This window comes from Telmatherina bonti (assembly GCF_933228915.1).
Source record: "Telmatherina bonti genome assembly, chromosome: 18".
In the NCBI taxonomy this organism is placed as follows: Eukaryota; Metazoa; Chordata; class Actinopteri; order Atheriniformes; family Telmatherinidae; genus Telmatherina; species Telmatherina bonti.
The window spans coordinates 32737319-32750893 of record NC_136616.1 but is presented as its reverse complement, the minus strand read 5'-3'; the positions used below and the strand labels follow the sequence as shown (position 1 = coordinate 32750893).

At 39.5% G+C, this 13575-nt stretch overlaps 1 protein-coding gene across 1 annotated transcript; it reads right to left on the bottom strand.

Annotated features, from left to right (window-relative positions):
- Positions 1–4106: 4106 nt before the first annotated feature.
- On the bottom strand, positions 4107–9838 carry LOC306769295 (uncharacterized protein; the record flags this gene model as incomplete). The annotated part of the gene is made up of 7 exons (XM_079257861.1): positions 4107–4159; positions 5437–5508; positions 6937–7047; positions 7247–7408; positions 8523–8768; positions 9029–9292; positions 9811–9838. The coding sequence occupies 7 exons, from the start codon at positions 9836–9838 to the stop codon at positions 4107–4109; spliced, it is 936 nt and encodes a 311-aa protein (XP_079113987.1).
- Between the last annotated feature and the right edge of the window lie 3737 nt (positions 9839–13575).

Sequence of the window (13575 nt, the reverse complement as noted above, 5' to 3'; positions counted from 1 at the left end):
TATTCTATTCTACTCTACAGTCACCTAGTTAATACTTTTATCCAAAGCAACTTAAACATGAGAGTGAGAACAACACAAGCACCAAATCAAACAGTAGACATCATTGGAAGGTAGTGGTGAACTATATATTTATATATATGTATATATTTATTAATTTATAATACGTTTTAATCTTTCAGGTAATTTGTAATTCTTCACCATCTTTTGTTTTTAAATTGAAATGGTGGTAAATATACTGTAAACAACTGTAAATGCTCTTTTAACTGTGCAGCTCTTTGAGGTTTTATGTTTCGCTTCTCTGTGATATTCACTGTCCAGAACTTTTATCCCTGTAAATTACAATCTTATAACATCAACAAAAAGTTTTCACTTGGAAAACAGTAAAACTAGTTTTATTGCAGGTAAACTGAAAATATGGAGACAAGCATTTTTATTTATAAGTTGCCATGGAGACAAGTGCGGGGGTGGGGGCACTGTGTTCCAAGTTATTCTACATATACTCTTCATGAATTTCAACTTGACTAACCTGATGCAGTTAGACTCTAACTAGAAGTATTCATTCATTATCCTACCTGCTTAATCTGATGAAGGGTCACGGGGAAGCTGGAGCCTATCCCAGCTGTCTTTGGGCGAAAGGCGGGGCACACCCTGGACAGCTCGCACAGAGACAAACAACCACTCCCTCTCACACTCACTCCTATGGGCAATCTACAGTCACCAATTAACCTAACATAGCTTTGGACGGTGGGAGGAAGCCGGAGGACCCGCAAACTCCACACAGAAAGACCGCTCTCCAAACCTCACCCCAAGGATGGAGCCAGCGACCTTCTTGCTGTGAGGCATCTTCATTTCTCTAAGCCTCCTATAATCTAGATTGGGGGTATTAAACTCCAGTCCTCGAGGGCCAGAATCCTGCAGGTTTTTTGTTGTCTCCATGCTCCAACAACCCTGACTGAAATGAATGAACAGGTCGACAAGAAGCTATTGGATCCATTTGATCTGGATCAGGTGTGTTGGAGCACCGACACACCTGATTCAAATCAACCTCCTGAATCACTGTAAGGCATGACTTCTGACATAACAGAGAAATAAGAGACATGCAGGGATTTTCCAGAGCACTAAATTTCCAGTCAGCAGATTATCTGGTGGAGTATGAAAGGAAATGTGATGCGGTCTGGATAAGAAGCTCTTATGAAAAGGTTTCATCATGAGGACATGGCTATGAGACACCGGGAAAACTGGAGGAGGAAACGGATCCGTTCAGGCAGGAAGAGCCTCCCCAGGCAGAAAGTTCTTCCTTCTAGCTGCTGTGATGCAACAGAAGTTTCCATAAAGACGGGAACATGGATCATTTTACTTTGTACAAAAGGATCTCCAGAGGAACAAGGAAAATGACTGGATTTCACAAGATAAACAGGATATTATTTACAGCCTTGTGTTGACGCTAAAGCAGCAACATTTAGAGTCCTCATTCCACGTGTGCTGCTGAAGACGTCCTGAATACGTCTTATGTAATTATAGTGGTATGAAATTTATTTAAAGATCAGTCCTTCATGTAAAAAATATTATATTTTTCTGCCTTTCTACCTTTTAGAGGTCAAAAACATTTTCCATAAATCGCTATAAAAAAAAAGAAAAAGAAATCCTTTTCCAATTCTTTTGCTCAAACCACTTAATTTACTTCAGTCCTGTTTAAAAATACAAAATGTGAAATTATTGAAATGATTTTAACTCTTTAAAGGTGGAGTATGTAAGATTTTCAATATTTTCTAAACAAATTAACTAATAAAATAACTACAATCATAATTAGATAGTTTTTTAAAAACATGTAGGTTCCAGTCTGTCCATATTTGATGTGTTATTAAATTACAAGTTTAATTAATGACAAAGACCCTTTTTGAATGTTTGCCTACCAGTAGAAAAAAAGTGCTTTTTGTCATTTGTCATTAATTAAACCTGTAATTTAATAACACATCAAATATGGACAGACTGGAACCTACATGTTCAAAAAAACTACCTAATTATGATTGTAGTTATTTTATTAGTTAATTTATTTTGAAAATATTGAAAATTTTACATACTCTACCTTTAAACGGTAGTTTAAAATAACCTCCAGATGGCTAAAGTAGTTTTAATCATTACAAATTTGCTTAATTTCACCTTATAATTTAACTGAATTTAGATGAATTTGACAGGACAATATAACTATGACTGGTGTCTTTGTTGACTTTAAAGAAAAAGTTCTGGTTGACCAACCAGGGTAGACCTACAGATAACTGGTGTCAACCGAACGTCCCGGATCAGCAGGTCGGGTCAGCGTCGGTCTGTTAGCTTTGTTTTGTCTGCCTGAGAAGCAACCGTTGGCAGCAACATGCCAACACATGACTGACCTGTTGGAAACACCAGGAGCACCTCGTAGCAACAACAAGGCAAACAGCTGATCTGACCTACAAGGCAGCGTTGACCATGATGCAGGGGTTCACGTCATCACTTTTTCCTCTAAGTCGTTGGTCATATATGTTGCTGTTTCCACAGATTTGTCCTTCATCTGTATTACACATGTCTGGAAATATTATTTATTAGTACAGTTTCAGGGAAACTGGAGCCTATCGCAGCAATCAACGGCCTGCCTCGGCACATCCTGGACAAGTTACCAGGGCCAACATGGTGGAGAATTTCAGTGACTGATTAACCTAACGTGTGTTTGGTTGGTGGGAGGAAGTCGGAGTAAACGTATAAACTCCACACAGAAAGGCTCCTGTTCATGTGACTCAGATGGAGAGTTCCCCTTTGAGCATTTCCTCGTTAAAGCTTTTGTTTACATACAAACAAAATCACTGAACTCGTCATTTTCTAACATCTGCACAGAAACGTCAGCAATTCAAATAAAATCCACTCCCAAGAAAGTTCATTTTTGTTTTATTCACTGCTGCTGCCTTACATTAATATGTCTCATCCACCATCATGTCCATTATCTAACCGATCAGTCGGATTAAGGGTCGCGGGGAAGCTGGAGCCTATCCCGGCAGTCTTTGGGAACAGTTCACCAGTCCATCGCAGGGCCACACAGAGACAATCACTCACCGCTCACACTCCTCACACGTAGAGTTACCAATTAACCTAACATGCATGTCTTTGGACAGTAGGAGGAAGCTTGAGTGCCCGGAGAAAACCCACGCATACACGGGGAGAACATGTAAACTCCACACAGAAAGGCCACTGTCCAAACCTCTAGCTGAGGATCGAACCGACGACCTTCTAGCTGTGAGACCACTATGTCACCATGCAGCCCGAATATGTCTCATGTTTCAGGAACTTGTTTTCTTTACTTCAGCCAGATCAGATGGCTTTCAGGAAAACTCTGACTCATGATAGCGTGACCTCTTTAACAAAGCAGACCATTCATTTTATTAGAGGAACAGCTCAAAGCAGACTTAATAAGTGACTGTTCAAATAATAAAACATCACCTAAAAGCAGACACACATGATTCAGAAAAAACTATTCAAATCCATCATGAACACTCAAAATATAACAGGACAGATTGAAATGATCTCCTAAAGGGTCTCAGAAATCCACAAAAACCTCAGTATTACACAAAGAATCAAGATGACTACAGACATAACAACATAAAATAAAAACATAACACACAATAAAGTTTTTGTTTAATTGATCATCTCTTTTCCTTCATCCCAGTTGCTGTTGTTTTATACATTGTTGGAAAGATTGAAAAGTCGGCTTTACAGCAAAGTGAAACTTGTAAAGATCATGCCGCTGTGGAATGAGGGACTCAGCTAAACGTGTGGATAGCACCCCAAAAAATGAGGCAAAATACTTTACAATATTCACATTTTATGGTGGAACTACTGCCATGTTTAGCTGAGTGGCTCATTCCACAAATCCAACATTTTTACAAGTTATACCTCCATGTTTAGCTAATCAGGCTTTCCAATCATTCATGATCCAACACCAGCTGGTATTATTTAAGAGAATAACTAAGAAAAGACATTTCTATGGATTTCCAGTAAGCAGCTGTGGAAACAAAATGCTGTACATTCTTCTTTTATAACTTCACATCATGTAAATGTGCATTAAAACTCGTGTTTGGTCAGCTCATGTCCAGTTTGAGTGTCGAGTAGAAGGTGGGTTCAGCTCCCATCTCTGTGAAAATAAGCACAAAAACTCTGAATCAGCTGCATCTTTGTCATAATTCAGGTCAAAATGATTAAAAACCTTTCATTTGAACAAAGGAGGGTTTTATATTAGAATAAAATCATCCAAAGTCACGACTTTTAAGGTGTTTTCCCTGCAAGACTGAGTCAGATATTTAGTTTCAGTCATTTCCCCGATACAGATCGGTATTTATGTTTCCATCTGGGTGTTGTTTTTATTTTTTTTATGCCTTAGAGGCTCAAACTCTGTGTGGGGAATCACATGCGAGCTTTCTACATGTTAAAGCTGGTTGTCATAGTCATAACAAGCTGATGACATCATCAGCTAAACAATGAGCATATCGCTGCAGATTGGGCAGCCATGTTGGGTTTAAACCAGCTCCATGATGGTCTTGTTGGGCCTCAGCAGGTGTTCCAGATGGTTTTTCCTTATGGGAATTAGGCAATTTACTGAGATTAAATGGAACAAACTGATAAAGCACAGAGTAACCTCAGTAGAAAGCAGGAAGGAGGAAATGTTGGGAGGAAAACCAGAGTATGAGGCTGTTTGCAGGACAACGAGAGAGCCACGTGAGAGTTAATCCCCATTAAAGTACCGTTACATCCAGAGGATGTAATGAGGATGATACTTCAGGAAAATCACGTCTGGAACATCTGTCTGGTGATTTCACTGACAGTGACTCATTTAGAGGAAGGTAAACAACACAACACCATTTTTATATTTTTGTTTGTGCTCAAATTATTGAACATTTTGATCAGGAAGAATATCGTCTGATAAAGTACTGACACTCAGACTTTGATCTTTTCAGGAAAAATAAAGTCCTGTAAAGTTGGCATATGATCACAAGGAAGTCAGATAAAACTGCCGGTAATATTTTCAGCAACACATTTAACACCCTGTTGATGATCTGTGGCAGTAAAATGTGTATAAACTTAATCATTTGGCCTGTTAATTGTTTATGTTTTTGTGTTTTTCTGTTAATAAAGCTATAAAACCTACTTCTGGGAAGGCCGACCAGTCAGACACCAAGAGCCAAATGTTTTACAGTGTTAAGTAGTCACATCAGACACATGGGCACACATGAACATCACCCATCCCTTCCTATCACACACACACACACACACACACACACACACACACACACACACACACACACACACACACACACACACACACACACACACACACACACTCTCATCTCACTTCTGCAGCGTTTTGAGTGTTTTTGGCCGATGAGCTTGAACTTAGTGTTGTTTCTTTTTTACCTCTGAGCCTCTGAGGTGCGATATCCTGTGTGATGGTGACATCCGTGTATGAAACAGCAGGGTCCAGTTTCCCTGAAAAACAGAGCTTGCTGGTGTTAGCAGCTTAACTTAAAAAAGCGAAACACAGATACATGATAATCAGGCGTAATTAAGAAGTAATAAACACAATTGTCCTTACTTTTTGTGTTAAGTTTCAGGTTTTGATTTGTTTATATCGTAACTTCCACTCCAAAACTATCGTAGGAAAAATTAAACAGACCAGGTCATTATGATCTGATTTCAACCAGTTCATTTTAATCTGATCCAGTATAAATAACCAAATTAATCCAAATCAGAACCACATGATTTAGTCTAATTCACTCAAATCAATCATATATCTAAAGTTAGCATTTATATTGTCCCTTCTGAGTTCCTGTAAAAACTAGTAATAGTGGTGCAGTGAGATGCTTATGTGTTTCAACTTTGGATTAAATATCCTGTTTAAATATCCTGTTTTAATGTCATTAAAAGCGTTTTAACTGTAATGTTGTTTTCGTTAAATAGTTACATTTAAACTGAGACACTATGTTTAAAGAAGCACTTTTGCCATTCACCTGTGTGTTTATAAGCTGTTGATCCGGCATGTAAAGCAAACCTGGCTGCAATTTCATGCGCCGTCTTGGAAGGAAAAGTTGTATAGTCTGGTCTTTTAGCGTTGGGACGCTGCTGGATCGCAGTGACTCCAGAAATGTAGATGACACATGTGTTTTAAGCTGGAAAAATCGTGTGTCTTCCATAAAAATGGGCAGTTAATGTGTTTGTCAAGCTTACCAGTAAATAAAATGGAGTTTAAAGAAAACCCTATTTGATTATTGTATGAAAGGAAATTATGATAATAATGAACTAACCTTAATTCTTCTGAGCTGCAACAAGCATTTTTTGACAGTTCATGTTTTACTTGCTGTCTCTTACCAGCTTTGACCTAAAATGTTTCGTCTCTGATCAGTAAATCTTACATCTATTTATAACAAACTAGAAACATCACAATAGTGAACTTGTGACGTTACAATCTTGCGGTATTCAACCTCGATGAAAATAGACAGTATCAGACAGCAACAAAACAAAGCTCCTTTTGTTTCACTATTCATGACCTGATAAAAGATCTTCGTAGATGTCACAGTGTTTATTTTAAAACTGCAGACATAGTTGTGTAGGTGGACTCACCTGTTTGTAGTATCATCACTTGGTTTTAACAATATGTTCATTGTGCAGTTTGCAGGAAATATTGAAATCACAATGAGCTTACAGGGTGCATCTTTGCCGGCTTCTGAAAAAATTGCCCATTTCTGAGAGAAAACCAACCCAATCACCTCAGGTAGTTTGCAGACTTGTCAGGAATTGCTGTCTTTACTTTAGACATATGTTTTCAAGTTCAAGAAGTTGCACCTTGTATCTCCAACCTTTAGCAAAGAAAAGGGCAGGATGCGAAACTGTTTTCTGTTTACTTTAAAACAGGCTGACCTTTGTGGGTTCTCCAGAGGCACAGCAGCATCAGCAGCATCAGCACAAGGCAGACGCCCACCACAGGAAGTAGTATGTGAGCAAGTTGAGAGGTCGGCACTTCAGGATGGTCTGTTTGAAAACAGAAAGACCACAGGTTGGCCTAAAAACAAAATGAGAGCCCCACCAACAAGGTTAGCAGGCAGTGCGGCTAACATCCTGCTGCTCTGAAGTTTAGTAAAAAGCAAAAATGTCACGCAGATTCTGCAATGAAAAAGTATATGATGGTTGACATAAGACTTTTAGATTAAACAGTGAGAACTTGGGATACCACAAGCAAATGGCAACCACAAAGATGACACAAGGAATTGTGTCGTCAAAATCTGCAACAAGTGAGGCAAGCACGGAGAAGTCAGCTCAATGTCAAGAACCAGGTCCAGGCTATTTACAGCCAAGCCCTGCCAGTGAGCAGGTGCCTTGCTGGGATAATAAGCTGGACAAAGGAGGAGGTTCAGACCACAGATGTTAAAACATGGAAGCTGTTCACCATGCATGGAGGGTTCCACCCCAAGTCCAGTGTCCAGTGACTAGACACTAAGTGCAGAGAGGAAAGGCGAGGACGAGTTAGCATCAGGGCTACTATCCAAGATGAAACATCCAAACTCCATGAAAACATCAGGAAAAGGGCCCTGAGGGACGAAGCACTTACTGAATGTCTCAGGCACTGGAACCTGGAGGAAGTCAAAATGGAGGAACCATCATGATAGAGGAACCATCATGTGAGGTAAAAGTAAATTAACTTGTACTTATATGGCGCTTTTCCAGTCATATTGACCCCTCAAAGCGTTTTACACTTCGTGGCACATTCACCCATTCACACGCACACCAATCCCGACTGGCACATCTGGGGGCAACTTGGGGTTCTGTGTCTTGCCCAATGACCATTCAGCACGTAGTCAGAGGAAGTCTGGAATCGATCTCCCAACTTTCCAGTTGAAAGACGATTCTCTTCCTGCAAAGCCCATGCAGGAGAGATGTACCATCAACACATCGCCGAAGTGGCCACCAATGGCTACCAATGGTCCTATTAATGACTAGAGAGGGTTGGACTGGGGCTGGGCACTAATCATGGCAACAAAAGCAAGACTTGAATACCAGGACAATCAAGGTCCAGCTCCACCACACCAGGCAAGACTCCAGGTGCAGACTGAAACAATGCAGCACCTAAAAGCATCCGAAGATACTGGCAGGCAAAGAATACATGGAACGCCACAAGCAAGTAGCCAGCCTGGTGTACTGGTAGCCATTTGAGTAATGGGGGGCGTGTCCCCCATACTGGAGAAGTGGCTCCGACAGATAACCTGGAGAACATTTGGCATCTCTGTCCAGATGGAATCGGTCCTTGGAACAGCTAAGATACTGTGTAGGACCCTCCACCAGGACTCTGGTAGAGGAACTAAGCTGGAGATGAACTGTCCCCAGTCCACCCACTGGCGAGGGGAGGTGGGTGAGGGAAGACGGTTTTATGTATTAGTATGTATTGCACTGCTTTAAAATCAACTTGCATGGGAAACCACAGATAAAAGGAAGATCTTTACCAGTGTCACCTCTGACAGCCAGCCAGCTCTGAAGGGATTCTCCCGCTCCAGAGATGCTGCACTTGTAGAGTCCTTCATCAGATCTGGAGACACTTCCAATGGTCAGGTTTCCTGTCTGGCTGCTCCCAATGAGACGCCCGTCTTTATAGAAATGGGTCAGATTGGAGGAAGAAGGTGGCTTCTGTCTGCAGCGCAGAGTTACGGCTTCTCCCTCATTTACAGGAAGAGCAGGACTCTCCAGGATCAACATACCAACTGAAAGACAAAACAAAAACCTCATATTTCATGGGCTTTGACCTCTTTAAACACAATAAGCTTTATATTTTCCTCTCTGAAAATAGCTGTGGTCTTGTGGGCATCGTGGCCACGGCCTGCATAATTTTTTCTGCTCTGTTTACAAGTAGCTCTAATGTCATACATGTAGATGTTTGCCATGGATAGATCCAGACATTATTCTCTGAATGATGAATCAGTTAGCTGATGTAAATATGTTGATGTGATGTGTTTAAACTCACTTGTCACAGTGATGTTAGCTGTGTTGCTGCATGCTCCTGCTCCAGACTCACACCAGTAAACTCCAGCATCTGTTGGAAATATATTATTGATGAAGCAGTAGGATTTATTTCCTTCTTTCCAGGCTGAAGGACATTCTTCATCATTGTTTTTGGAAGTGTTCCTTTTAACTTTCCACTCAGATGGGCTTCCATGCTGCTCGCAGCTCAGAGAAACAGACTCATACTGGAAGAACTGGGATCTGTTGGGAACGACGCTCAGAGAGGCTGCAAGAAAAAACCAGAAATGTGACGTTTTAATATCAATTTGAACAAAGATGCAACCAGAAAGCAGAACTTGTTGTCTTCACACTCAGCACGTCCGTGTCATGCTTCAGATTTTTATATTTTCCTCTTGTGATTCTAAAGAAAACAACCGCTATCAGTGTGAAGACACAACAACTAATAAGGCTACGTCTCACATACAATGAGGTACTTTCTTGTGCAGTTTTGCGGGAAGATTAAACTTTTATCATGACCTGTTTGGGTTTTATTATGTTACTTGGTGATAAGGAGGTCATTGCTGGTGCAGAAGCTCTTCCTGTGTATCTTAATATAAAAACTGCCAGTTTAGCTTTGTTGTGTTGGCTTCACAGTTTATTTCAGAAGACCGATTAAATAACACCTGCTGAACATCCAGTTTTCAGTCACAAACACAAACAAACTGAAAGAAATATCTCATAAACAAAAAAAATCAAGTTTTAGAATAAAACTGGGTGACAGAGTGAAGAAACTGGTGCACTCACCAATGACAGCACACAGTGTTATCTCCATGCTAGGCTGCTGACAGACTGACGGTCTGGAGGAATCATCACATTCACCACAGCATCCTGCTTATACGATCGCAGGGACTGAATGTATAAAGACCTCCTATATGCAGTGTTTCGTTTTAGTGGCTCGGAGTTCAGGCGTTTGTGACCGTGCACAGCGTTCTTCTGCTTTTCTGATCATGTCAGCGTGTTTCTGTGTGACAGCTGGAACACAAGGTGGACTCATGTGCTACAACACTGCTGCAGGATCTGCCTTCCAGAAAACATCTGCTGAAGCTGCATTTTATCTGCAGCAAGCAGGTGAGATAACAAATCACAACACAGTGACTTCATTTAACCAGAATCATCAGATTTGTGATTAGGTACATGTATGAAAAAGTGTGGATGACAAATAAGATGAACCTCCTCCTTTGGCTGGGACTGATTTTTACTTTGGTTGTGGATAATTATTCTTTTAGTCATCCCATTTTCGATGCACCAAGGGTCCTTGGTGTAAAATAATTTTGCATAAACTTGTAGAAAATGTAAAAAGACTGCAATGACTGGGCAACATTCAGAATTTATGGTTTTAAAAAATGTTCTCAGATGGACATTATTAATGACTCCCAGGTAGCATGTCCATGTGGGGGCAATTAGGGTTAAATTTAGGTTGCAGATTTATCTCCAGTTTTCATAATAGCCTCACCTGCGTTTGCTCATATGGGTTTAAAATTGGTTCTGACTGGTTTTGACCGGGAGCCAACTTGGAGAGTTGTACAGTTCCCATGTAACCCCATACCCCCGCCAACATACCCATTTGGGTTCCATAAAGGTTCCTTTTGGGCTTTTTGCATACTGAGTGGACATGGGCTCAAACTACACAAATTTTCTAGGTCCCATGTGGTTTCAGTTAAATGGACCCCATATATGAAGCTCATGTGGGCTTCAAGGGCCCAATTCAGGGTGCAGGTAGACCAAGTGGGCATGGGAAGCCATGTAGACCGGCTATAACTATATATAACTATATATATAACTATATAACTATATATATAACTATATATATATATATATATATATATATATATATATATATATATATATATATATATATATATATATATATATATACATATATATATATACATATATATATATACATATATATATATATATATATATATATATATATATATATATATATATATATATATATATATATATATATATATATAGCCATGTAGACCGGTTATAACTATAAATATATATATATATATATATATATATATATATATATATATATATATATATATATATATATATATATATATATATGTATATATATATATATATATATATATATATATATATGTATATATATATATATATATATATATATATATATATATATATATATATATATATATATATATATATATATATATATGTATATATATATATATATATATATATATATATATATATATATATATATATATATATATATATAGTTTCATAGATATATATATATATATATATATATATATATATACATATATACATATATATATATATATATATATATATATATATATATATATATATATATATATATATATATATATATTTATAGTTATAACCGGTCTACATGGCTTCCCATGCCCACTATATATATGTGGATCCAGTTAATTCTGCCTGCCACCCCCCCCACCCCCAAACAAAATTATATACATACATTTTATATATCTATATCTATATCTATCTATCTATCTATCTATCTATCTATCTGTTAACTGTAATGAACACACCTGCTCACAATTACCAGCACCTGCCTTTGAAACCAACTCCTTCCTCCTCAGCAGTGACCAGTCCGTCGCCGTATCCAGTTACTGATTCCTCCAGTTGTGAAATAAACCCTCGGATTATGATTCCTTCTTCAGCGGGAAGCCTTCTTCCATAAGCGCATGACAGCTTTTCTGACCACAGCAGCAGTGGGGGTCAGGTCATCGCTCAGATAGAATTGGGCACCCTGAACTTTTTCACCAACCAAATCGCTTATGATAACTGGAAGTTGATGAGCATCTGAGGTTGTGCGTATCACACCAAGTCGCATCTCCATTGGCAATTAGATCACCAACTGTGCCTATTTCATAATGTGATGTCATCTCTGCACTCATCTATGTGACATGAAGGAAAAAGTTGATGATTTATTTCTGTATCTGTTACATACACAACAGCTCAGCCTCTGCCAGGGCTTTTCCCAAACTCTGCCGTGTGGCGGTTAGTTACAGGTGAGTGATATTCAAAAAGCGTTTTTTTTTTACTAACGGTTTTGTGAAAACATGAAGTGACTCAAGCAGTGGCTTGATAAGGTGGTCAGGGAGACCAACCATATTACAGGGAAAAGAAAAGAATGCCTCCTACGCTGCTGTACGGGAAAGAAAACTGAGCATAAAACGCACATCAGACAACAAAAGATTTATCAACATGATATCATTCATTCACTTTTATTGTTCACAATCTGTCAGCTTTAGTGTCTCTGAGGAAACATGAGTGATTCACCAAAATACCTCAATACAGAGACTGTTTATTTTAAAATGTTATTTACCAGACCATGACCTATATGGTCATGAGCTGTGTGTTGTGACCGAAAGAATGAGATCTCGAATACCACCGGCTGAAATGAGTTTCCTCTGCAGGGTGACCGGGCTCTCCCTGAGAGATAGGGTGAGGAGGTCTGTCATCCAGGAGGGGATCAGAGTAGAGCCGCTGCTCCTCTGCATCGAGAGGCTCGGGCATCTGGTCAGGATGCCTCCTGGACCTCCCTGGTGAGGTGTTCCAGGCACGTCCCTCGGGGAGGAGACCCTAAGGAAGACCCAGGACACGCTGGAGGAACTATATCTCTTAGCTGGCGTGGGAACGCCTCGGGATCCCCCCCGCAAAGTTGGCAAATGTGGCTGGGGAGAGGGAAGTCTGGGCTTCCCTGCTTAGGCTGCTGCCCCCGCGACCCGACCCAGGTAAGTGGCAGAAGATGGATGGATGGTTATATAACAGAGAGAAAATGCACCTGCAACAATCTGTTTTTGTGGCAATAAAGAAGGGGAGAAGTAAACATATTTTTAATATTAAAAAGACTAATTATTTGCTTGACTGACAAATTATTGAAACTATTTTAAAGAGAAACTTTCATGAAGAGCAGTACATGCAAACTGAGGATTGTCTGAGTTAAAGCAACCCTGGTTTTAAATCTGAGTTATTAGTTTCAGGACAGTAAGCAACTATTAGTTAAAGCAACCCTGAGTTTAACCAACTGGTTATGGAGCATCTAAACTACTGAAGAAAAACCTATTCATGGCAAGGAAAAAAAATAAAATTCCTTTATGTTTCGGCTGAAATCTTCCCATAATTAATGGAATTATTATTCCAGACATGTGAGGACTTTCCTCGTGAATATACTGTTTTCTGACATGTTCCGTGTTGACAAACATTTAATAAAAAGTCTCAGAAAGTCACGCGCACAGTCTGTCAGTATTTATCCAGCTGATAAATAATTTTCCTCATCAAACAACTCTGTTTTAATCTGTGGAATCGCGTTAGCTCTCTGTCAGCTGCTTCACGAGGTAGAAACCCAATGCGTCATTACTGTTTACGTCTCTGGTTACCTTGGTGACGAGCGAACGCAGTCATAGGCTGGGAATCACGTGGGTGTGGTCACCAGCTTAAAGAGGAAACACGCACGTAGTAGTAGTCGGGTCGCGGGGGCAG